Consider the following 27,530-nt stretch of genomic DNA (forward strand, 5'->3'; position numbering starts at 1 on the left):
TTGAAACAGGTAGCTAGTTCTTTGTGTTTTTAGTTTGGTATTGTTTTCACTTTACAACCTACTTCACTTAGTGGGTGGCTGGTATCACTGACTGAGAAACAGTAGGGGAACTTCAGAGATGGAAAGGCAGCTCTGGAAGGAATAGGGCAGCTGAGGGGCAGGGAGTGTGATATGAGAGATGGGTCAGAAGGGGGGAGAGTAGAGGAAGGGAGGGAAGAACGGAGTCTCAAAGGATTAATTGTCTTAATCTGAGCATTTCATGCAAAATATAAATAAATAAATAACACCTAAACACCACCACGCCCTCTACCACATTTCAGCTTTGCTTCTATTTTGTGCTTAATAAACAACCCTACTGTCACAGCCAATGAAAACAACAACATAACTGTGCTTTTCCCTTGGCGCTAACTCTAAACAATCTACTGGATGTGGGTCAAAATTGTAAACTGCCAGCATGTTAAAAATAAAAACCAGAAAAACAAACCTAGCTTTTTCCTGAACCATCGTGAGGGTGAATGCAGGACAAGAGCCAGAGAGAAGAGTTACCATAAAAAATAACTAGTGCAAACATCCTTGAACTGATGTTTTCTATAAAAATCTGTTGGCTGTGAATTGCAAAGAGTGGAGTGGAGAAGGAGAAAGGAATGGGGGATCAAGTGGTGTCTGTTTATCGTCAACTAGCTTTCATGTAAAAGTCAGGGCAGGGTCAGCAACAAACTAGGCAGGTGGCAACTCCGGGCCACGCTGCCATAAATAAATAGTTATGTACTAATGTCATACAACCAGCGCTAGATGCAAAGCATATGGGGGAAAAACATTCTGATGTAAATATTAAAAACAAAAACAAAACTAAACTAAATTAAACTAGGGTTGCTGAATTCAGGATTCACTCCTGATACTGGATTTTGAGACTCTGGGAAAATAAAGTGGTGAAGCTTTTTTAACGCCTGGACTAAAAGGTTCTTTGAAATGTAGATTGTTCCCTTAAAAAAAAAAAAAAATCCTTAACCTTTGGCCTAAGAGAGTGTTAGTTTTTGGTGTAGTAATTAAGCCTTGAGAGTTGGCAAAGACCACAGACCCTGGACCCAAATTTCGAGAGTTTATACTCTACCCCTGTTGCTTACTTGTTCTCATGACCTCTGGGAAAGCTACCTAACCTTCCCATGCCTCAGTTTATTCACTCTGCACAAAAGGGAGGAGGAGGATAACGGCGATAGTACCTGCTTCATAGGAAATTATGATTAAGTGAGTCAGTGTGTGGAGAACAAACAATAACTGGTCAATAACCATGGCCATGTGACCTATCATTGTCAAGTGGTCTTACAAAGGCTATTCAACTTACACAGAGTATCCACCGGACACTACACTAAGGAATCTATCTGTTCCTTGTACTAACTTAAACTTAATGCTAACTGTGGTCTTGCCAGCTCTTAATGTGTAATTACTACACCAAAAAGTAACACTCTCTTAGGCCGTTTTACAGACAAAGGAGCTAAGGCTTGGATGGATTAAGACATTAACCCAAGAAGCATATCTAAGCTAAATTTCCAACCCAGGCCTTATTTCAGATTTTTAAAAAAAGGAAAGAAAGAAAAAGAAATTACTACTTTAAAATGGAAACAGCTTCTCGTTCTTAAAATGTTAAATTTGAGAAGAAAAACAACACATTGCCTTCTAAGAACCAGATTTTTTATTTTTAAGATTTTATTTATTTATTTGACAGACAGAGATCACATGTAGGCAGAGAGGCAGGCAGAGAGACAGGAAGCAGGCTCCCCGCTGATGAGAGCGGGGATGAGGGAGGGCCTTGATCCCAGGACCCTGAGATCATGAACTGAGCCCAAGGCACAGGCTTAATCCACTGAGCCACCCAGGCGCCCAAGAACCAGATTTTTAAGAAAAGATTTTATTTGAGAGAGCGAGAGCACGCACCAGTTGGGGCGGGGGGGGGGGCGGGAGGAGGCAGAGGCAGAGAGAGAGGGAGAAGCAGACTCCATGCTGAGCAGGAAGCCAATGTGGGGCTCAATCCCAGAACCCTGAGATCATGACCTGAACCGAAGGCAGAGGCTTTAACCCACTGAGCCACCCAGGCGCCTCCAAACCAGATTTTTTTTAAAGGGATTAAAGGACTGATGTCCTAATTAATACATTGCCTCGGGAGGGCTGATATCTGTTACAACACCTCAATTACTGTTAAAAACAGTAATTCTTTCAGTGACTCATTTCTCCAAACATTTCTTGAGCGCCTACCATTTTCTGAGAGGTCAAGATACAAAAAGAGTAAGAACTGGTTTCAGTCAGTTAAGCACCTAACTCTGCGGAGTGAGAGAGCGATGCTTTCCTGCGGGCTGTTTGATGAGGTCGCATTTGTTTTCTACTCTGTTTCCCAAAATGACCAAAAGTGCTTTCCTCGCGAGCTGCAGAAATTGCCGGACTTCTCAACACAAGCCAAGCTGTGCGTCTACAGCTGTCCCAGCGGGGATTACCTGTCCGGCTCCTGCTCGCAGAGGGCGGAGAGACCTCGGAGCAGACGACATTCTTTGCTGGCCTCCGATTGGAGCTGAGCTAAAACGGCGCGTTTGGAAGCGTATTCAAATGGCGCGCCCAAGCCGTCGCTTTCTGGGGCTCAAGCTTGAGGATCATGGGACGCTTTTGTGCCCTGCTGCCCGGTGTGTGAGCTAACGCTCCCTGATTGCTGGTAGCTGGGAGAGTACGCATTCCGCGAACAGACCAGGTTGATCCCAGGTGAACGCAGCCGGGACACCAGTCCGCAGAGATTTAGGCGCCACCTCTGCTGACGGCAGCTCCTTCCTGGTTGTTTTGCCCTTAACTATCATGGCGGCGGGTTGCCTTCGGCCGGGCCTACTGCGGCTGCTCAGAAAGCCAAGGTAGGGCAATCGGGTCTACAGCCCGCCCCCCGCCGCCGAGCTGCCGGTGGAAGCCTAAGCTGTGCAAGTTAGTGATGAAGGGGGTATAGGAACAAGCCAAAAAAAGACTAGGACCCAGCGCCTTGCCGCTGCCTGCCCACCCCTCGTCTCCCGGCACCAAGGCTGCTGGAGCCCAGGGCGTGTTTTCCTTGTCCCCGCCACTTTCCCGTCCCTGGCCCAACATGATACTGACCAAAGCCCAGTACGACGAGATAGCCCAGTGCCTAGTGTCTGTGCCGCCTACCAGGCAGAGCCTGAGGAAGCTGAAGCAGAGGTTCCCCAGGTAAGTGTCCGTCTCTCCGCTCGCACAGCCCTTTGCCGGCAGCAGCTGTGCCCGGGCATCCCAGCCAGCGCTTAGGAGCCACGTGTCACCCAGGAGCGGGGAGGAACAGGAGTGTCTGGTGTTGGGCGATCAAGGATGTGAAGAGCTTTCTTCTTTCACCTGTCTTCCACAGGAGACCCTCAAAGGGATGAATCCCTGGCAGCTTCCCAAGGCCTTGAAATGAAATTCAAGTCCACAAACGTTTATTGAAAACTTGGTGCGTTCTAGGTGATGGCTGCCCATGATAGGTGCTTCGTAAATGTCTGGTTAGTTGACAGATACCAAGGATGAAGGGTAGGTGGCAGGGCCTTCCCAAAGTGGCAATACAAAATGGCCCCGGGAAACAAACAAGGGACCACTGGCCCCGGGAAACAAACAAGGGACCACAGGCCTAAAGGGGCCTCCTCCTGCTCAGCTCCGACTCTCTAATGCCATTAAGTGATCTCCAGGGTTCTCAGTGCAGTGAGAGACTCACGCCCTCAGGATTCCACTCTTGGGTCAAGATTGGCCATTTTAACAACCATATTATACATACTCCAGCGGTATTTCATACTTCCCACCCTTGCACAGATATCACCAAAGACATGTTTTCTTGAAGAAAGAGATTATTGGATAATTGATATTAATAAAGTACAAATTGAAGGGTAAAAGTCTTTTATGACCTCAATGTTTTTGAAGGAGTCCGTTTTCCTCATCTATAAAATGTTTTTTAGTATTATTCAGATATAATTAAAGGCAATATTTTTCCATTTATAGTTTCTAAGACTTTTATCAGACTTGTTAACAAGGAATAAAATTGACAAACTGGGATTTAATTTTCTTTCATTAACTCTTGCCAACTCTTCCAATGAACAGTGAAGTAGGAGAAAGCTGGTTAGCTGAGAGAACAGGTAGATTTTTCTGGGCAGCTTGAAGATGGAGCATACATTTAGAACTTCTGCTCTTGTTATGGTCTTCTATTACTACTGTATTTTTGCTTCTCTTTCTTTTTGCCTCCCTTTTCCCTCTCCTCTTCTACCACACTTCTTTTTCTTTATCACTATTTTTTTTCACCCTTGTTGCTTCATTTTCATAAGAAGTAACCTTCCCATATACTTATAGAGGATTTAGAAAGTGTACTAAAGAAGGATGCCCTTTGTTTGGGGCACCATGCTCTGTTGCCTATTCTCTTATGTGCTTCCCCGCCCCCCCCCCATATTCATGACATAGCCAAATATTTTTCAGTTTTCCCAAATACCATTCAGAGAATAACTAACTCTTCTTCCACTGGAAACTTTACAGTCTGTACTACTACTCTGCAAAAGATGAGATTAAAGGGTCATTTAGCAGCATGAGTGGAAATTCTATTAACAGTGTGATTTTTGGGAGTTGACTTCACAGTTTTCATGATGGCACTGTTTCACAACAGGTGGTTGTTGTAAAGGCCTTGAGCAACCTTTAGATTTGATAGTTCATTTTATTAGAGTCAGTCAGGTAAGGACCTCATAGATAATTTCTGATGGTTTAAATAGGTTAAGTGACTTTTCAAAATGCCTTTAGTCAAAAGACAAAACAATGTCAAATACAGGTTTCTTGACTTACAGTTCAGAATTCTACACTAAGCTGCCTTGATTAGTCTTCATATTAATAGTAATAACAGTGATAACTATTTTTTGGTGGTATTCACATACACTAAGTACTAAAAAAAAAAATCAAAGTACTAAAATGGTTTTGTTTTTGTTTTTGTTTTTAAGATTTTATTTATTTGAAAAAGAGAGCACATGTGCAGGGACGGGTGTGAGGGGAGCAGAGTGAGAGGGAGAGAGAATCCCAAGAGACTCCACCTCGCCCAGTGCTGAGCCTAATGCAGGGCTTGATCTCCCTACCCCAAGATCATGACTAGAGCTGAAATCAAGAATCAGAGGCTTAACAGACTGAGCCACCCAGGGTCCCCAGTACAGAAATGTTTTCAAAAGTTGCTAAAAATTTTATTTTCCTGTTTTTAAAAGTTTTGCATGCTCAGTAAAGAAAACAAGAATTACTCATAATTGCATGCCCAGAAAATTTCTTTTAATAATTTATATATTTCCTTATGGTCTTTTTTTCAGTGTAATTCTGTCCTTATTAGTATAGTTTATAGGTCTTCCTATTCTTACTTAGCATATTGTGAGCACTTCTCATGAAACACTTCACAATTTGTTTCAAATAAATAATACCACTTTCCATATGTGCCATCCACTTCTTTATTACTGGACATCAAAAGTTTGTTTTTTAAATTTTCTGATGTATTTGGTATATAATGCCAAGTCGTCTGCTTATTTTCTTTAGATCCACAGATGTTGGGTGTGACTATATCAGTAGTTTTTAAACTTTTTGGTGTTCAGATCTCTATACTCTAAATAAGCCTCAAAGACCCCAAAGAACTTTTGTTTATGTAGACTACATCTATTGATGTTCACCAAAATGGTGAAATTAAAATTGGAAAAATTTTTTAAAAATCTTATTAATTTATTTTAAAATGACAGTAATAAACCCATTTTGTGTTATCATATTTTTCTGATTAATAACCATCATTTCAAAAAAGTAGTGAGAAAATGGCATTGTTTTACATTTTTGCAGATCTCTTTAGTGACTGTCTTAAATAGAAGGAAGACATCTGCTTCTGTATTCAACCTGTTGTAATGTGTTATTTTGATTAAAGAGTATGAAAAAACTCTAGCCTCAGACAGATGTAGTTGAAAAAGAGAAGAATAATTTAATAGGCTTTTAGATAATTGTGGATATTTTTGTTATTACATAAAACCTAGCAAGTGGTATTTTCTCAAAGGTTAATTGCAAAGTAGAATGTGAAACCATATCATGAAGCTTTTCACTCTGTTACATTATAGTCCATTGGCCTGTCTTGAACTTTGAGTGGATCTTCAACCCATTCGTGATTTTTATCATTGCATTTTTTTATCATGCATTTTTATCATGCATTGTTTGTTTGCAAAATGTTGGTTGTGAATTATGTGGATCTTCCAAATGTTGTCACCTTTCATTTTACAGTATAGAAAAATCAGATTCGTTAATATCCCCACAGATCTCATCAGAAAAATATGTGAGATTTGAATCTGTCAAGCTTATGGTGATGGGTACAGAGTTTTCCAATATTTGAATTTATACTTGAAAGCTCAAATTTTATTATTGCAACAAGTATTATCACTTGTTTTCTTTGAAGTGACAGGCTCACATTGTTTATTTTTGAGAAAATGTCTTCCAGACACCCAAATCTAAATAATTATACTTTGTTCATTGTTCGTTCAAGTAAAATGTGGTGTCCCATGGAAAAAGTGGCTGGTTCAGCAATCATGTAAGTAGCCTCCTTTAAGTCAGCCATCGTACTTGGATATGTAGACGTGCTTTGTATTTGCTTCTTCTTTTGTCCTATAGAATGTTAAAAGGATGCATATTCAAAGGTTGAGATTTAATAAAGTTAATTAGTGAATCTTAAGATGTTCTTATTGTGAAACTGGCCTTTTTTTTTTTTTTTTTTTTTTTTTTTTTGTTCTGCCAGTATGTTGCAGTGAAATTTACAGTGACTTCCTGGAACAGTTAGCCTGGCCTTGATTTCCGCATAGGGGCTGGCAGGTTTTACCCATTATTGTTTTTGTACTGTCCATACAAATTTCACACAAAAGGCAAATCATGTGTCTTACTTTTCCGTAAAAATAGTTTTGACTTTGTAGACACCTGAGAGGGTTTCAGGGACTCTAGGAGTCCACTGGAGTCCACTGACCACACTTTGACAACCATGAACTATTTCAAATCAAAGGATATGTATGTTTTAAAGGGTTTTGGTGTATATTGACAAATTAGTATCAAAAAGATTATACTGAGGCTCCTGGGTGGCTCAATTGGCTAAGCATCCAACTGTTGATTTTAGCTCAGGTCACATGGTCTCAGGGTTGTGAGAGAGAGCCCCTGCGCTCCCTCAGGCCTGGAGCCTGCTTAAGATTTTCTCCCTCTCCCTTTACTTCTCTCCCATCTCTCCCCCGCCTCTCTGTGTCTCAAAAAAAAAAAAAAAAAGATTATACTAATCTTGTTATTACCAGGGCATGGGAGTTTCTGTATCTACAACTTTGGCCAGCATTAAAGCATGTCATTATTTAATCTTTAATATGATTGATCAAGATTGACATTTTGTAATTTGCATTTTTAATTATAATACATTGTGTATTTCCCCACTTGTTTAATGACCACTTAACTTTCTTCATCTTGAATTACCTGCCTGCTGTCCTTTGTCTAATTTTATATTGGAGTGTTTGCTGTTATTGTTTATTGATTTGTTATTGTTTAGTGATCTGCATATGTTAAGGATGTTAATCCTTTACGTGTCATATCTGTTGCAGATGTTTTCCCAGTTGTTAGCTTTTAAATATTGTTCAATTTTTTTTTTAATTCTTTTTAAAGATTTTATTTATTTATTTGAGAGTGAGAGCATAAACAGCAGCAGGGCTGTGGGTGAGGGGAGGCAGAGGAAGAAGCAGACTCCCCACTGAATGGGGAGCCCGGTGCGGGGCTCGATCCCAGGACCCTGAGATCATGATCTGAGCTGAAGGCAGACACATAACTGACAGAACCACCCAGGCACCCCTTGTTCTATTTTTTATATGCTTAACTTTATGTTCTTTTTTCTGAAAAAGCCCTATCCTAAGACATGAAAACTGAATCTTCACCTGAATTTTCTTCTAGATTCTTTATGGCTTTCTTTCTTATCAAATATTTAATCTGTCTAGCTGAAGTGTATTTTAGTATATGTTCAAAGGTAAAGATGTAGCTTAATCCCCTCCCCCGCAAATGCTCACTGTGGCTTCTACCTGCTAGCCTTACTTATCCATGACTTCTTTGTTTCCACCAAAATTACAAATTTATGTCTCTACAAGTCACTATGTTGTGCCTGGGCAGTCCCCTTAACTACTCTGGTTTTATAATTCTTCGATTTAAAATGAAGGGCTAACACTTTATGATGTCTAGTACTGTACAACTTCAAAATTCACCCTCATTCTATTCTATTCTGTTCTGCAGTTTTACAGGTAATGGACCCTTTGGGCCCAGGAATATAGGCATACTGTATTTAAGTACTTACTGAGGATACATTCATTAATTTGCAGCTCCCAGCTTATTTCCTGGACCTCCTATTCAGATAGAAGCCCCCAGTCCAATCAGATTATATTTTACATTTTATTTTCCTGCCTAAACACTACATATGTATCTAATTATATATGTGTGTGTGTGTGATTCTTAGAGAGTGCCAATATACCTTTCACACAGGTTCCCCTAGTGTTAACATCTGACATAACCGTAATAAAATGATCAAGATCAGGAAATTAATTTTAATGTAGTTTGGTTAATTAATCTACAGGCCTGTTTTGAACTTTTGCTCATTTTTTTCACTCACATCCCTTTTCTATTCCAGGATCACACATTAGAATTAGTTGTCATGTCTTCTTAGGCTCCTCCAGTCGGTGGCTGTGCCTTACCATTAGTTTTTGTCTTTTATGATCGTGACAGTTTTAAAGACTGCAGGCCAATGACTTTGCAGAGTGCCCCTAAGTTTGTACTTGATTTTTTCTCATTATTAGATTGAGAGCAAACATTTTTGAGAGAAAATAGAACAGAGATGCTGTTGTACCCTTCTCGGTACCTCACATCAGGGGGTGCATGACTTTATATTGTCTTATTGCTGGTGAGGTTAACCCTATTCGCTTGGTTGAAGTGTGGTGTCTGCCAAGTTTCTCCATTATAAAATTACTACTATTCCCTTTCTAATAATTACTTTGTGGGGATATCCTTTGAGTCTATGCAAATATCATATCACACTATTCTGTTGATACAAGCATCCATCAGTGGTTCTTGCTTAAAATTGTTATTACCGGTATTTGCCTAATGGTGATTTTCTATTTCTCTCACTGGAATACCTTTTCAACTAATATAATCTACCACCACCATTTCATGCGAAACAATCCATCCCACAGTTGGCTCATGATTTTCACTGGTACTTGCTGTTCATTCACCTCTCATGGCATTTGATCTGTAATAATTCACTGTGTGCTCACTGTGTCTGTGGCACTATTTGAATATTTTTTAGAAAACAGATAGGACATTGTAGTAATTAATTTAGAATAACTTCCAATCTGAGTAAAGACTTTAAGACATATCCGTCACTCTAATTATTAGAATCACAGAATCCACAAGGGATTTGTGGAACATTTAGTACATGTATGTATAGTCAAGTGGGTTGTCTTTGAGAAGATATGCCTTGGCTGGAAATTCTTTTGCTGGTAAGCTAAGCCCTTTGGCACAAATTTCATTTTTCCCTGAGTTCCCTTGTCATGGATTTATTATTTGGTTGCTATTTATGCCTGTACTGACGAGTCAGAAGTCTTGATACCATACATCTCTAAGCAAATTCTTGTCTTTACCTCACTGTATATCTTTTCCCTCAGGGATCCTGGCTCAGCTGTTTCTAAGAGTGCCTTCCCCATTCTTAAGTATGATTTTCTGTCTTGGCCCACGACATCTACTGTTTTCCCAGTCTTGGATCATAGTATAGGCAACCATTTACTCATATGAGGCTGTTCCTAGAGAAATTTCACAAGGAGTAGTTAAAAACTTGTTGGCTCATTTTCTTGAGATCTTCACCTACTTTATCTGAGAACTGGAGTTAGGGCTGGCTCTATTTTGTATTTGCCAGGGTAGAGCTTAGTGGGACTTAATGGTGGACCTACAGTCCAGTCTGGTTAGGAGTGGAGTAGCAGAGGGACGGGCTTGGGACAAACACAATTTTATTTAAGTTTTACATTTGTTCAGCGTGGTGTAGTTTAATTTGGTTCTGCCATTGACTACAGTTACCCTGTTTTGAATAATGTTATCCCCCACCACCAGTGATGCATTTTAAGCTATTCTCTTGTCCCATGGGGAGCCTTATATTTTATTGTTTTTTTGCTTCCTATGACTATTTGTTCTTGGGGAGTGACCTGGCTTTGCCACTTTTATCTGAGTCACAGTTGCCTCGTCTGTTAAAAAAAAAAAAAAAAAAAAAAAAAAAAAAAAAAAAAAAAAAAAAAAGGGACAGAGCTCCATTGCTAAGAGGTAGAAGAAGTGGGATTCAAACCCAGGCAGAGTATAACTGCAGACTCTTAACTCTTAACTCTGCGATTGCCTCTCACCGTTCAGTTCCTTAAGTCTGTGGTGAGGATTAAATAAAATAAGGCATGTAAAACACTTAGCATGTGTAAACGTTCTGGTAAGTATTTAATGGATGGTAAATATGATTATTGTTATTATTAGAATTTAGTAGCTCGCCTACAGTAGAAGAAATGTCTGAGTATAAGCCTTTTGAAACATAAAACAAAATTTTGCTTTGATACGGATCAGTTGATTGTATGGCTCTGAACACATGGATTTAATCTTCAGTTGAATACGGCCCAGATATCAGAAACTTGTCTTAAATCTCTCATAGTAATATATAGTGTCATTTAAAAGAAAGGAAACCAAACTTTTGAACCCAGATGCACTGATTTTTAAGAATTACAGTAGTACATTGCAGTGTATAATTAATAGTGATTTACTTAAATTGGAAGATTATTCCTATTCGCTTGTTCTCTCAGTTGAATTGATAGTTGATTCTCAATTTGTGGTCAATTTTCTATTCTTTTGATAATGTTGTGGTACAACGAAATTTCAAAATAATGAGTGAGAATAGCCTGTAAAGGGAGAAAAAGTCAGTCAGCCTTTTATTGAGCTGGAAGTTCTTTTGGTGGTTTTGCTGAGGAAACATAACTGATTTACATGACCTTCAAAAAATAGTAAGCATATACTTAAAAATATATAGAGGAGTATTTATATATTGATCTTTAGGGCAAATTGGAAAAGAAATCTGCCTAAAAAGTGGCCTAAGAAAAGAATGTGGTTATTTCATGTATTTCCTTTGGTCATCTTTTAAAATATGATTTTTTATTTCATAACATTTCAGGTTTTTATTTTATTGTTGCATATTAGCCTAGCTTTAAAATTCTTCTGGAAGGTTATTTTATAAAGGATATGACACCTTGTGCTTTGATCAGATATCTGTGCCTTTTTGGATTCACATAGTTGCAAAAGTGAAATGAGCTTGAATTTCTATGAAGGAGTATTTGGAGAAAATCTCAGATAATGTTATCTTGAGACAAACGTACATGCTATTTCTTACTAGTTTGAGGAGAAAAATTTTATCTTATTAGATTATTGGCTTCATTTTAAAGTCTATATTCAGGCATCAAACCTCAGTCTACTAAGTAATAACTCATCTCAGAATGTTTACAGATACAATAAAGAGGAATTCTATATCTCCCTAGGAGAAAAATATTCAATTGATGTTTAGGGTAATAATATCTTAAAATTTGACTTTCAACAAATGTTGACTGAATTTAAAAGTGTATTTTTATCACACCTTTTGTGCAGTTTTGCCATATTTGTTGAATTTTCCTTAGAAACAGAACAATCAAATACTTTAACAGTATAAGAATAGTGGGAATAAGTGGTAAAAATGACCTTAACGTATAAAAGTCATATACAGGTGTGAAAATCATATGGGAGACAGGTAAAGAATAAATATTCCTTTATTTTCAGTTGGCTTTTTCCTGAAAGGAAATGTTTTCAAATGTTTAATTCAATGTATCTTTCTCTCTTTCTGCTGTCAGATTGCTTCTACCATGAGCTGGTACACAATGAACACAGTAAAGGTGTTGGGGTACAGCTTCCAACTGAATGACGAGTATCCATTTCTCAGGGGAACAGAGTAGACAGCTGGCTCCAGGATGGTTTCCTCGCTCCATGGGCTTCGAGAGCAGCAGGGAGCAGTCTGTACCTTGTGTATTAAAGACAGTACATAGCTGGTCAGAAGTCCAACCCTTTCCTAGCCACTTTTAGGAACTAAATACTGCCTCTTTTTTTCCTTTCCTGTTTCCTTCCATTCCGACGTTTCAGGAGGCTTCTTGATATACTATATTAAAGAGATAATAGTTCTTCTTCATAACTTAGAGCTTCCTTCCTGCCAGAAAACAGTGACACTATTGACATTGTCATCTTTTTCAAGTGTTTTCCCTTGCCTGAGGGCTGATCTTTTCTGTCCTTCTGGTTTCCCAGCAGCGCATAAATTTTTTTGTTTTTTGTTTGTTTTTTAACCTAAGTTTGGTATTCAAATCATGACCTGATAAACACCTGAAATATCATTGAGATAATGGAGAGGTCTGCAATTTTCTATCCAAAGTAAAATGTTAAAATATCTTTTTTCCCCTGTGTTTTCAATATTGAGATTCAGCTGCTAAAATGTTTGAAAACTTTTAAAGTTAGAGACATAACTTCAAGACCATGGAAATAAATATTTTGAGTCTGAGAAAGCAGTACAAGCAGAGGAAAAAGTAAGTGGGTTCATGTTTTTTGATACTGTCAAAAGTACTGAGTCTTTCCCTGACCAAGTGCTGGCCCCTGCTGATTGGCGTGATTCTGTATGAAGCTTGAGCTTTTTCTAAGGTTTTCCTGGGAACAGTAGTGATACACAAGATTAAGACTTAAAAATACATGGTGCATTGTCACCCTTTCCTCCCCCCAACATAACTCATCTATTTCTCATGTATTTATTTTTATTATTGTTGAGACTTGTCCCGTGCTCCAGGTTCAAGAAAGGATGAGATATATACTCTACTCTTGTATTTATTCTGCTTTAGGAAATAGCACACCTTTGATATTTACAAGGGTCATCACTTCATGATTGTTGGAATCCCCAAATATGCAGCTAGCACTAGAGTGGATGGCAAAGGTCTGAAGCTTTGTGATGCGGGTGTTTGGTTGAGCTCGCTTAGTAGCTAATTGACTTGGTCTTCCCCAAATCAGGCTAGTGGTAGGAAAGATTCAGATTTACACTCGGCAAACTCCTGAATTATGTTTGTCATGAATATTTATGATCACTCTCAGGTAGAGCTGGGGATGTTTAATCTAGGAATGCTGTGGATACCCAACTTCAGTGCCAGGATGAATAGAGACAGAGTGAAATCTCTTTGTTTTGTCACTCATGCCTGTGCCACACCTTAGCCTCCTGAGATTCCCTAACTTATAAGATGGTGTTTAAGACTAGAAGGGGAATAAGGCTCTTTGTAGGGGTAGGCTTGGTAGATGGGACGTGGTGGAGTAAAGCATCACTTAAATGGATCTTCCTACAATCATGTGAAATTAGACTGGCGATTTTTTTTTTTCTATTTTTTGCTTCTGTCTATACCTCTTCCAAGCTGATGTCATCTTTTGTCAAGGTGTACTACACTGTTATTTGTTTTTGCTGATAATATTGGGAGGAGAAAGCTAATAAAATTTGAAATTAACTTACATTTCAAGCCCCATTTAGCAAAGATAGTAAATGGACTGGGAATATGAGAGAGACTCTTCATGGGATAGCATTAAAAAACCCCACAGACTCTTACAGTTTAGATGTAACAAATAGCTCACAAACATCATTTCTTAACTCGTGAAGTCACCAGTATCTGGATTCTTATTTCCTGAGGCCAGCTAAAATACATATCTAAAAATAAAATCCATTTCCCCTCCAGTTTATAACATTTGGATTTTTGTTTGCATCATGATGCATGATGGACATGTTGGAGACTCTTTGGTGCAAATCACAGAAGTTTCTCCAGAGGGACCTGCATACCTCTCTTATTATTTTAGATTCAGTGACTTCTGAGCGTTGCATTGAAAACCAATTAGCGATCATCTAGTCAAATCAGTTAATGTTGTGATGCACCGAGGGAGCAGTGCTACCCGGTGATCTGGACAAAGTTACACACGTGCAGGTAAAACTCTTCCTCTGTGCTCTTTAACTAGAAATCTTAGATTCCTGTCTCTTGAGGAGCTGGTCAGGTACCAACAGGAATGAATGAATGAAGCTAGCCTGGTTGGGATTGTGGCAAAGGGAAAGAACAGTTGTGTGTACTAATGTGGCAGCCGCTACCTTATGCCCCATGCTGCTGAGTCTTTTATTCCCTAGAAAACAGCTCTCTATCTCACTTTTAGAAAAAAAATACTCTGAGTTTTGAATGTTGTCCATTTGTTGGAACTTTTAAAGACACTGTGGGCCAATGGTTTTCTTGCCAAACAGAGCAAATCTGTGGGCTGAATTTGGCCCACAGTCAGTGAGTGCTGGAGCTGGCTCTTTCTGGCTTCTGAGAGCTGATGATAAGTATCTTTTCCTGACTCTACAAGCTGTGACCTCCCATCTAATAGCTTAAAATTAGAAGCAGTAGGGGTGTTTACACCACAGAAATTGGCTAACTTGTGACAAACCTGGGCTCTCCCCACTGCCACCAAAGGCATTTCTTAAGCCCCACCCCCAACACCACTGCATACCATCACCAATCTGAGACTTTTGCATTGTACATTATGGCCCTGTAACATGTCTTTTCCAGAGTTTTCTTAACCCAATTTATTCTATTTGTTTTTTTTATAGCTTTTTTCCTAAAAGGGATCTTGAAAATCCCTTTTCAAAATGCTTACATCTATATTTCATTTATTCTTATAATACTTTTGTTGGGCTCCCCCCCCTTTTTTTTTGTTCAAAGAGAGCATACATATATTTTTTCCCCACTATAGTTTATGTGGGAACTAGAATGCCAGTTTTGTTTTTTTTTTAAAGATTTTATTTATTTATTTGACACAGAGAGAGACATCACGAGCAGGCAGAGAGGCAGGCAGAGAGGAAGGAGGAAGCAGGCTCCCCGCTGAGCAGAGAGCCCGATGCGGGGCTCCATCCCAGGACTCTGAGACCATGACCTGAGCCGAAGGCAGAGGCTTAACCCACTGAGCCACCCAGGTGCCCCTGCCAGTTTTGAGCCTTAGAAGTACCTAGTATATTATTGATGTTATGATACATATCATAATGGGCGTTTGATTGAACTGACCTGAGAAAAATGCTGCTTGGTTGAAAAAAAAAAAAAAAAAAAACCATATATGTATGTCTCATTTAAGGAAAATTGATTCCTTTCAAAACAAATTAATTAGCTAACTTTAGGGATATTACAGCGATTCTTTACTCTCTCTAGGAATTTGGAAATGTTCCAGTGGTATACCTGAGGGTTTATCATGTCAGAAATTATTTTTTTTTAGAAACTTCAAGCTTAGCTGTTACATCTTCAGTTGGCAGTTACTCTAGTATAAAAAGAAAATAAAGCATCTTTATAATTATAATGAAAAACAAATGAGAAGATACCCAGTTGATTATAATTTGATTTTGTACAATTTTCTAAAGACTCAATTATCACATGTTCAAATGTGTTTCTTTTCTACATTTAAAGAGTCAGTAATAAAGTAATATGACAGTGTACAGCTAAAACAGATAATAAAATTAACATTAGGCAAGAATATGTGCATTTTAGAATAAGAGGAGAAATTCTTTGTGGGGATAGCCCCACATGAGTGGGCTGGCCAGGTGGTATTGAGTTTGGCAGAGATGTTACAGCCTGTTCTTGACCTTGAGTGCTTTATCAGCTCTCTCTGCTTATGATTAGTTATTTTATAAATTGATAGGAGGCAAAACCCATTATTGGGAACTCCAGGAGGCGGTTCAGTTTTTTGTTATAAAGCCAGTTTTATAAATTGGCTTAAAGAGCTTGGTTCTGGAAATAGACTTATGAATTCTGGGTTCATGACTTACTTGCTGGGTGACCTTGGGTAACTTTCTTCATGTCTTGGTGTCTTATTTGTGAAATGGGATTGTTATGAAATTGAAATGAGGTAGTACCTATAAAATGAGTAACATAGTTCCTAATACTGTGCTAAATAAATTTTTCTGTTTCTGTTATTGCTAACATTGATTTAATGATGCTCATTGCAGTGGTATTTATGCTTATAATAATTAGACTCAGGACATCAGAACTGAAAAAATTTTACCTAAAACAAGCCCCTTTATTTTCTAGGTTGCCAAAATGTTTCCCATTTAATCCCAGGATAATAAGAAACCTACTTTTACTAAGTTACAGTGAAGTCCTTAGATGATAATGGCAACCAAGATGGGATTTTGCGGGGGGGATGACAGATGAGGATATGTAGGTTTAGGTTGATTCTCCTCCCCACCTCCCCCCACCCCCGGTCGAGTAAGTGTGAATATTAAAACCTGAAAAATTTTAGGTATTTTCTTGTCTAATTACAACTGAAATATAAACTGTCAAATTCTAGAATCTCTTTTACATTCCCACCCCACCTTGATAGCAAGGTGGTTATGAACTTAAGAGAGATATTAGGATGGACACCAGTTTTGGAGTCAGGGTTCTGCCACCAGGACGTAGCTGGAGTCCAGAAATTATGTGAGTTCAGGTAAAAGTCTTTTGGGGCATGGAGTTCTTGTGGGATCTCCAGATCATAACATGAGTGTGGACACTGGTTTTAGTGTTTAATGTAGATATGAATAAATTTGAAGATTGAGTGCTTTTTCAATAATCTTAAAATCTTTTCATGCTACTGATTATGAAAAGACCTTGAGGTAAACACAAAGGGATTGCATAAACCTTTTAAAGAAAATAGATATATTGCCCCTTAAGGCTTTGGTTATTATTTACAATGTATTCTAGAATGCTGCCTGCAAAGAATTTGCTTAATTTATCTTATTTGTGCAGTTCTGCTGATCATATCATTACAATAATAATGAATTGGGCTAGGTAGTAATTCTTCCCCTCTTCTATTCTATTTATCGTGGAGCCTATCTTCTAGGTTCTCCATTGAGGAGAGGCTTTAAGATATAGACCTACTCCATACTTCACTTAAGGTACTTAGACCGGATGAGAATAAAGGTATCAAAACTGGTTAGAAATCATTGTGTTTAATAATAATAATAATAATACTTAAAAATTTGAATGGTACTCTGAAAAATGGTGCCTGAAGTCAAAGGTAATAGAAAAGTCATAATTGTACTATGGAATGTATTTTGAGGACAATGCCTTATAACTCTTCTGAAGTGTGAAAACGAGACTTGGTTAGTTTTATTTCATCTGTTAAGGGTGTGTAAGGAGTCTAGATTTGGTACATTGTCATGGAAAATATTTTATTCATGTTATAGCTTTTTGGACAATTGTATTCTGCATTGTATTACAATGGCACAATAAATTGCTGAATATACTGTCTGCTGAATATGACTTTACCATGAAAAATTTGATGCATGGAGAAGGAAAGGTTGGAATATATCAACCTTTTCTGACAAGGGACTTTGAATTTTGACCTAATACAGGTGACCTTTGTGTGCAATAAAAGTGAGCTTAATCTTGAGGTCAAGGTTGAAGTGAATGGCAGAGCTGACGCTGATTGTGGGTACTTCAGAGCCTACCTGGCTATTGGCTCAATGGGAGTCCGGCACTTTTTTTTTTTTTTTTTTTAAATTTTTAGCCTTTTCAGGAGCTTATTTATAGTAAGTTGTTTAGCTCTTTAACACTACCCCATTTCCTCAAAGCCCAGATATCTGTTTAGTTGTGGTAAGTTCGTCTGTTTATTTATAAAGTTTACTGTTTCTGAGTGAAAGGTATGAGTGTGCTATTATTTTCTGTTCCATAGATAAGCCATAGCTAAAAATAAAAATGTTCTTATGACTTAAAGAAAAGACAACTGACACATATAACCTTGGAAAGGAAAATATATCTTCTTTTAAGAGGTTTATTTCTTTGACAAGTTGAACTCTTATTCTCTAACTTTGGAACTGTCAGAAGAATTTTTAAATAGTTTGTACCTTTATCTGGATTATAATTAAGAGAACTCTTATGAATTATTGTCTTAAAAGGTTTAGATGATTTAGAGACTGGTTATTCCCTTGGAGGTTCCTTTGAAATGCATCCACTAATGCATTTACATTAGAATATTACATGATATAAAATATTTTTAAGGTTTTTCTTGCTGTACATAAAAGGGAAATTATTTTAAAACACAAATTTCACTATTAAATATCTCTACTGTTTTGTCATAGGTAAATTACACCTTAGCAAACATCAAAGAAAAAAAAAAACCAACCTGTCAGTATTATATTGTGTGAACACTTAGGGAATATTCTCCCCAAATAATTGTTAGAAGCAGTAAACAGTTGGGGAAAGTGTCAGAGCCTCTAATGGAAAGAACTTCTACTCTTTTAATCGAGCCTGCAAAATATATTCCCCGGGACTGATCAGCGCTGAAGCACTGAGGTTTGATGATTGGAATGGCAGGAAACCATGCTTTCAGGACATAATGAATTGACGAGGCCATCCATCATTTGTTAGCATACGCTGAAACGTAGGCTATGTGTGCAGAGGCCTGTGATTTAGTAAATACTTGGGAGATGAATAGAGCTTACACACAAGGGAAGATATTGCTGTCCTTCAGCAGCCTGAGACCCAGGCGCCTGCTGAGAAGGCCATCTGATGGCACATCATCAGTAACCGGCCTGTCACAGTCAGCGGTGCCCACCGACCATCGCCAGTATATTAAATGCATTTTTAATATCTGCTTCAGTAGATTTAATGAAGAAAATTTAGTTTCCATACTCCAAGCACTGCTTTTTCAAGTGTTCTAAAGCATGGACTCTTGCCTACATAAGAAAGGGGGAAGACCATGCCGGCAGTTGGGAGAGTGGATGGAAAAGGGCACTCAGACAAAATATTGTGCAAATAAAAAATGCTTCTAGAGGAGCTGGCATCTTGTTGGTGTAAAAAAGCTCTTTATTTATTTATTTTTTAAGAGTCTTTTGATTAGTTCCTTAAGCTCTAATTCCCTTCTTAACTCACAAGCCCTTTCCTTAGGAGGATTGAACCCACTGGTAAGAGATGTCAGCCTTCTGATCAGAAAGGAAATATTAGAAGGTGAATATTACAGTTTGGCATAATTTGGATAGAGAGACTCAGTTTTAAATAAGTTTGTGTTTTGAGATGCTCTTTGAGTCTTAGGATATTTGAATGAAGATACAATTATAAAGTAGGATTTTTTTTTCTTATCCAGTTACTTCCACATTTTTTAACATTGAACTTTACTCATTAATCAAGTTAGTAAATTTTTGTCTTGTGTCATGCAGAACAGCTCAAAATAAATGAAAAAAAAAAAGTAGTTGCCAACTTGATTAAAGAGTGCTCTTATACTTCTTAGCCTATAGTGTTTCTTTAGAAATCGTAATTTTAAAATGTTCTATTTTTATATTCTGGCAAAGTGTGTAGATTCATTCTTTTTAATGAGTTTCAGTGTTGACATTATTTACTACAAAACAGCAAGACAACCAATTAGATATTGTTGCAAGCATGCACTTTAAGGGTTTCCCCTCTTGTTTAAAAAAATATACAGAATATGCTCTCATGTTCACAGAAGAAGAAGCTACGGAATGGGACCTATAAATCTGATTCCTGCATGTGTCAAAACAGTAATGTATTAAATGCATATTATTATAAAAATTTAAGACATGTCTTAAACACACTTACATTTTTATAACACATGGCAATATTAAATAATACATTTCCTTGTTAGCATCTGTTTGCCGTCATTGTTGGCAAGACCTATGATTTATTGCTTAAATTAATGACCAAGACCATTTTGGACCTGATATATGCCCCTAAGCTTATTACATCACTAAATAAAATAAAATGTATGCGCTTGTGACAGAGTTATTTTTATAATTGTTTATCCCTTTAAGTGCCCTATTCAGTGATTCACTGAAAGGTTCATAATGGTTGGCTTGTAACCAGAAAATAATCTCAGAAAGGTAAAATATATTTCTTGTCTAGAAATAAAATGCCAGAGTGATGGTGATGATAAGGGTCCCAGCAAGAATTTGCAACACTCAAACCTGTTCTTCTTTTCTTCAATGCGCTCAATTAACTCTTGTTGAGGTTTTTTTTTTTATGCATTCCCTCCCCCAATTCTAAAAGCTGTCTATTAGTGCTACAGCTCATCTTCATATAAACCCTTCAATATGGGTGAAGTGGTTTTGCTCTGACATAAAGCAGGAAGGGTTAAATTGTTCTTTACCAGTGATTTTTCAGGTGCCATTATCACCACGCATTAAACTGAACAAGATGATTTTCCTATTATTCATTCTTTTCTTTTGGGAGATTGGAGTTTTACTGTTTTTATATTGAACTCTATTTGACTTCATAGTCTTTATCTTTCCTTTCTAAGGATAGACCCTTCAGTATTTTTACCGTAACCTGTTATTCATCTGAAGTCACTCTGATGCCTGACTTATAATACAATATAATATGGCTCCATGGTTTTCTGCTCCACCTCACCTGTCACATGATGGTAAGTTTTGATGGCAAAGTTTTAGGGAAGCTTAAGTCTTGCTTCTGGACTGCAGTGTCTACACCTTGAAACAGATGAAGGCTCTTTGGGTACCTAGGAGTAATCCTTGTGGGAAGATGATTATTTTTTAGCTAGCCTGGGATGCTTATTGCCCATAAATGAAAATAAAACCTAGTTCCTGAGAAAGATCTTTTTCTTGTCTTTATCTCATTTTTACTGCATTTTATTGGAAATAAAATTGCAATAAACTACAGTTCATTGGAAATTGAAACAGGTTTTGTTTTTTGCTTACGTTTTTATTTTCCTAATTTTCTTTCCCAATGCATTTGATCTGGTAAAATCTGTAATGGTTCTCTCAAAAATGATCAGGCCAACAAACATTTGTGATTTTCTTGAAGAGGTCTATTGGCCTTTTCTATTTCAGGCTCTCATCTCCCATCTTTGATCTTTATATCTTCCTTTTCTTCTCATCTTCCTTGTCTGAGAGACCTGTCTCCAGATGAAACATTTTAAAGGAGGATTGATGAATGAGAGTTTTGAGTGCCAATGTCTACTTCCTTCTCTAACTTTTTCTTTCCCTTTCCCTCCCCTACTTTTGTGTGTGTGTATGTGTGTGTGTCCTTTGAATATTTGAATATTCGCTCAGATCCACTAAGATTTTTTTTTTTTTTTTTGCTTTAACCATTGTAGTTAGTTTTACCTGTTCATTTGAAATGTATACATTCCTGTCTTTCACTTTCTATTTAATCGATTGTGAATTCCTCAAAGTTAGGAGCCATGTGTTTTGCTGTCATTTTGTCTTCCAACTCTTTCTTTGAGAACCTACCATGGTATTGTGGTCCTTTGTGCAGTCAGTGAATTCCTACCAACTTTCTAATATGGGCCAATGCTTATTTCCATAATCTCTCTCTCTTTCTTTTTAATATTTATTTATTTGAGAGACAGCGAGACAGTACTAGCAGGAGGGGCAGAGGGAAAGGGACAGAGAATCTCAGGCCAAACAACGTGCTGAGTGTCGAGCCTGACTTGGGGGTCGATCCCACAACCCTGAGATCATGACCTGAGCCAAAACTAAAGAGTCGGACACTTAACTGCCTGTGCCACTCAGGCATCCCTCTATAATCTCTTTTGTAGAAGAGGTAACTTAAAAGTGTGTTTTTTTTTTATTTTGGCCAGTACTGTTCTGTCGAGTACATACAAAGGACTTGGTATTCTTTCCCAAGATTGTTTCTGAAGCTCCCACTCTTTGGGTCAGGATGTTTAAGTCCTATTTAAAAATATTAAAATATTCAGTAGGCAGCTAAGTGCTTAGCCTAGTGTACTACTTAACACTAAATGAAAGTAAAATATAACACAGACATGGAGCCATTTGTTATATTTTAGTAGATGAAGCAATGGCAGTGTAAACCTTAACCTTGTAATTTTGTGAGTTCCACTTTATCATGTAGCTGTAAGGGTAATCAAAATAAATCACGGGAAATGAATAAATATTTTCTAGTGCTTTCTCTGTGCTTTCAGAAGTGATGTTTGATCCATGAAATTTTAGTAAGTGTATTAAATAAAACAATATGATGTGCACTGTGTCAGATCTGATAAATTATTCGGTATAGGACATTTATACAACATATGTTGAGCTGCTACGTGAACAGCTTAATGACTATAAATTATGTTAATCTGTCTTGCCATTTTTACATTTTGTTAAAAATCGCACAATTTGTATTGTAGATATTTATATATATATGTTTGTGGGGGGTGGGCAGAGAGAAGAAGAAGGCATAAGAAAGGCACAGGTCATCTCTGCGATGTTCTGACAGTGATCCGGGGCTCCTCAGCTGTGCAGTGTACATAACACAGATGTTGGGGAGTCATCTGTCAGCCATGCCTCTCCTATGGAGTTAAAGTTCTAGAGGGAAAAGAATTTGACACAGTGCTGTCACTGTTACATTTTCACAATAGAAGAGCATGCAAATATTGAACCTCCTGCTTAGCAGTAGTGCCCTGTCTAATGTCTGTGCTGGTTAGAATAAAAAATCATGGGTGCATCTTGGGCTCAGAGATCTGACAAAGGTCATGCTATGTTGGGCATTTGAATTGGAAATTGTCTGGACTTAGATTTTATAAAACTCCCACTGTTGTGTGTGGGAGAATTTCAGCAGGGTTTTGTCCCTGGAGAGGCCTCTTAGGCCCTTTTCTGTCCTATGAATGAATTTAGATGTGAGGGTTACTCCTGCCTTAAAACTGTTAAGTTCATTTTGCATACATCCCTAGAGGGAAAAACTGGCAGATGCTTTTGTCTTGGAAGTGTTTAAAAGAAAACTGCAGAGCAGGAACAAGAGAGAAAAGGGGCCCTGTGTGGAGTCCCAGAACATTTTGGAAATGGCCAATATGCAGTTTTCATCAGTATGAAGGCGGGGTGCAATATGGTGCCTGTGGCTCACAAGGGAATATGAATGTTGATTAAGCATACTCCCAGGCTTTGAAATTCTGAAAGCAGTGTCAGAATAATGGATGTTGAGCAAATGTCAAGCATTTGTTAATTTCTCTGTTATTTGGAGTTTATCTACCATGATCAATCAAATAAACTAGTGCTTCTCTCTTGTGGCATGTGTCATTGATATGGTGATTAGGTGGCTAGAGAGACCTTCTGCTTTTTTTCCAGGTAACAGATTATGGAGGGGTAGACAGAGCTTTTCAGTTGAAGATTTGCTTATGGCTTGGTTTAGTAGAAATTTGAATATTAACTGAGGACTTTGAGGATGATATAAAAATCATATCTGCATGCAAAAGATACTAACTCTAATGCCATTTACACCAGAAGAGCTGGTAGTGGTGTTATGGTTTCCATTGAAATAGAGTTTTCGGAGTTTATCAAACTTCGGTGTAAAACTGGGTGAAAGAAATTTGCTCTCAGAAGAATTCTGGCCTGTTAACATTTGTAGATAGTTTTGGATCTGTTATTATTTTTGTCTCCCCCTCCCCTCAATTTTTAATTAATTCTAACACAGTTATTGACTTTAATCCTTGAGAGGTGGTCAGTAGATTTGCTTCATGTGGTGCAGTGTAATTTCTTTTTATTATTTTTAGGAAGCAATGCTACAGTGTTTTGATGTCCCTGATATAAATGATCAGAAGGTCCTTTCTAGCACTTACTCAACTGCAAATTATGGTGAAGTACTAACATTCCATGGGGTGAGGAATAGTTTTCCTTTTAGAGAACGAATGGCCTTAACAACTGGGATTTCATTTGGGGTTGACTCTAGCTACCATTTTTAAATGTTCTACCCCCAGGAAAGTGTAACTTGGACTGCAAGGGGGTCTTCGTGTGAAACTACCCTGGCTGGAACCGAGGCAGGCTTGTAATTAGAGATTTGACTTCTTTTTTTTTTTTTTTTTTCCCATTTTCTTCTCATAATCTCAGCCATGTAACTCACATGGTTCAGATGGAGACTAGTACTACCCTTACAAACCCAGATCACGTGAAATAGGTGCCTTTATGATTTTTGGCATGTTCATTCTACAGAATTGGACTCCCCGAAGTCATCTGCCCCCTATTTTTAAGCCCCACTGAACTTTCCCTTCAGGAGATTTACAGCTGGGCAGCTACAGGGTATCACCCCATGGACTGCCTATGTTTTTTCTGGAAGGCTCTTTTTTGATTTACTCAACCTGCCATAATGTCTGAAATATCATGGCAATTTCCAAAGTAGAAAGTCTTCAACTTCTCTTTATGTTAAGGTGCTTCATCTTAACAGTCTCCGTAGGGCTTTTGGTTTTGGCCTTCCCTGGGACTAGACCCCTAACACTCTGAATATAATCTTCATGTCCTGCCTGGTACATGGTGCCGATGAGTTCAACCACTGCAGAGCCTCCAGCATTGTAAAAACGGACTGCACTGCAGACTGGCTTTTTTAGACTTCCCTCTGGAAACTGATCATTACCATACCCTGGACACAGCATCATTGAATCATTTGCTTACATCACATATCAAAACACTCAGCCCACTGTTGATATGCAGCTCTCAAATTTATTTTTTACTTGTGGTGATAAAGCTGTTGTTCCTAGCTTACATTAGAAAAACATGGAAAATCTTGTTATATTGTTGAAACTTACTGTGTAATAATATGAGAAAAGGAGTGTGAAATCAGAGTGTGAATTTCTTAAACATATGTTCTCATGAGTGCCTCTGAGCACTCCTATGGAAGGTGCTGGTCGTTTAGTAGGTAGTATCCCCCAGTGCCTGCCAAGCTATTGGGCACTCTATCTCTTGGCTTCCACTTAGCTCTTCTAATGTCCACGTATCACTGAACTTTCCTCTTCCCTCTCATGTATTACAACAATCAAGTAATGACCCGTTAAAAAGCAAAAAAAGTGCTAGGACAATTACCGGTTCCTACTGGACACACATTCTAATGATAACCAAAGTGCTTTTGGGGCTCCACATTAGCAAGTGTTTTTTATTTTTTATTTTTTTTTTTTTTTTAAAGACAATTTATTTACAGAGGTTCACAAGTAGATGGCAGGCAGAGAGAGAGAGGGGAAACAGGCTCCCTGCTGAGCAGAGAGCCCGATGTGGGACTCGATCCCAGGACCCTGAGATCATGACCTGAGCCGAAGGCAGCGGCTTAACCCACTGAGCCACCCAGGCGCCCAGCAAGTGTTTTTTAGAGCATGTAGCACAATCTTTTAAGTATCTTCAGCAGGGACAAACTTTGGGAATGGATCTGGCATTTGGAGATAGGCAAATATCAGGAGGTCTGATATTTGCAGGTGCTACAAGGTGACTAAGGTGTCTGGAAACAATTATTTTGCCACGTGTTGCAATCCAGTAATGAAAAAAAATTTTATTATATGTTTCTAGACTTGGTGGCCACCCTGTATTTTGGTTAAGAGATGAGCTGTGACTATGAAGTTGACTTGCTTGTGTGACTCGTAAAGTGGTTCTAAAGTGATACCTGAAGATAAGTTCTATTTTTAGTACAGGCAGGATCATTGAGGATCAGTGTACAAGCCCCACTCCTTCTCCAGGATGATTATTTTGGCCAAAAATAATTTGAGTGAATTAGTTCTTGTCTGCTGGCTGAAAAGGGCCATTTTGTTACTTTATTCTCATATTGAGGGAGTGTGTAGATTCTCTTTCCTTAAACTATTAGCCATTATTTGATACCCCCCTCTTCAAATGTAGGTTAACTACTAAGAGGCCAAAGACACTTAGATTTCCTCCCAGTCCATTCTATTACCTTCTTCCCTGGTGGTTATTAGTAAGTGATAAAATTCCTGAAAGACAGAGACTTTTTAGGGGAGGCAGAAGAGTGAAGGGTTAAATAAGTATAAACCAGCCAGTCCTTGATTACCAGAGAAGTGGCTCAACATGGGATTTTCAGTTAATTTAAAGAACAAAACAAAACTTTTTTTTTTTTTTTTTAAATAATTTGAAAAGGGGGACTGATGTAGGACTGTAGTAATTCCAAAATTTCATCCTACAGCTTAGGGCACATTTTCTTTTCTTTTTTTTTCCTTTTCTTTTCTTCCTTTCTTTCTTTTTATTTTTAAAGATTTATTTATTTATTTGACAGAGAGAGAGATATCACAAGTAGGCAGGGAGGCAGGCAGAGAGAGAGAGGGGAAAGCAGGATCCCTGCTGAGCAGAGAGCCCAATGCGGGGCTCCATCCCAGAACCCCGAGATCAGCCGAAGGCAGAGGCTTAACCCACTGAGCCACCCAGGCGCCCCAGCTTACGACACTTTTTCATAAAACCTCCCTTTCTTGGGTGGTAGTGGTAGAGTGAATGGAATTGCTTGTTTAGGTCTCTGGTTGAGTTCAAGTTTGAAGAATGATGAAAATTTTCCTTTATTTTTATTTTCTCTTTGTGTTTGGTATGTGATTTTTATTGTCCAAGGATTGCACTTAATTCAGGATAACAGTATGAGGTCCTTTTCTCCTCTTATATCGTTGAAACTCAGAATAAGGAGGTTAAATTTTCCATTCCCTTTGGAAGGGAATTACACCTGCTGTGGAGCTGGAAGAATCACTTTTATAAAAGGCTAAAGAAATAGGGAGATGGAGCCCTGAAAAGAGAGTTATTGTCTGTTTCTTTTGCACAGTTTCATGGTGGGAGGAAACGTGTCAAACATTTTAAAAATGGCATTTGTGAGACATTAGTAAATCCTTTCCTTGGTTTGGTGAGGGTTGATTAAACATTTTTTTGGTCATGTTTTAAATTATAGAGATAGGACTTTAAGTAGCTAAGTGTTGTTAAACACTATTTGATGCTTAGTAATTTATCTGGTTTTAAAGTTGTTCCAACAAAATATTATTACAAGTTCCTACAGCAAACACTGTCAAAACCTCAGGGCTTTTTGGGATTCAAACAAGTAGTTAGGGGTGATCTAAACTTAGGCAGACTGTCTTGTGCTTCAGTGATCGGTTCCATCACGAAGAGGGTAGTTACACAGCACTCTGTGCACTTGACACATGCAAATGCTAAATACAGTAGCAGCATGAGGTCTCTGTCATTAACAGTAATTTATGTAATGAAAGCCACCTGGCTGTTTTTTATAATTAATTGCTTGTAAATAATAAATTTAAATATAATTTATAGTTTTCTAAATTTGATTACTATATAGGACCAACAACAAAACTAAAACAATTGGCAATTCCATAATTGAGTTCCGTGCCTTTTAAAAGGAGATATATATAAAAGTATACACACACACACACACACATATATATATAGAAAGATATAAAGTATAGATATACATATACATATATATTTCCCTTTAGGAAATATTTTCACTAAGGAATATATTTATTTAAGTATATCAGGTGAAATGTCAGGTGAAAATATTTTTTGGAGGGGAATGGTAAGAATGTAATCAAGTCCTGCTAACCTTTCTTGAGCTATCATGCAAATTTTGAAATAGTCTCCCTGATTTATTTTTTATATTCTTATTTCAGTCGGCCTTGTGAAAGTATTTATGCACATAATTTGAGACACA

At 37.9% G+C, this 27,530-nt stretch overlaps 1 protein-coding gene across 6 annotated transcripts in view; it reads left to right on the top strand.

Moving 5' to 3' along the window:
• Positions 1–2,602: 2,602 nt before the first annotated feature.
• CDIN1 (CDAN1 interacting nuclease 1) overlaps positions 2,603–27,530 on the top strand; it is a 204,765-nt gene continuing 179,837 nt past the window's right edge. For 2 of the 6 annotated variants that reach the window (XM_045067652.1, XM_045067651.1), the window contains exon 1: positions 2,603–3,210. In XM_045067652.1, the coding sequence (XP_044923587.1) occupies positions 3,110–3,210 (101 nt within the window). In that variant the 5' untranslated portion in view covers positions 2,603–3,109. The remainder of the gene's footprint in view (positions 3,211–27,530) is intronic. The other 4 variants (XM_045067653.1, XM_013055394.2, XM_045067650.1 and 1 more) reach the window with 3 other exon arrangements.

The sequence above is a fragment of the Mustela putorius genome, unplaced genomic scaffold (assembly GCF_011764305.1).
Source record: "Mustela putorius furo isolate JIRA1106 unplaced genomic scaffold, ASM1176430v1.1 tig00003898_pilon_pilon_pilon, whole genome shotgun sequence".
NCBI classification, from domain to species: Eukaryota; Metazoa; Chordata; class Mammalia; order Carnivora; family Mustelidae; genus Mustela; species Mustela putorius.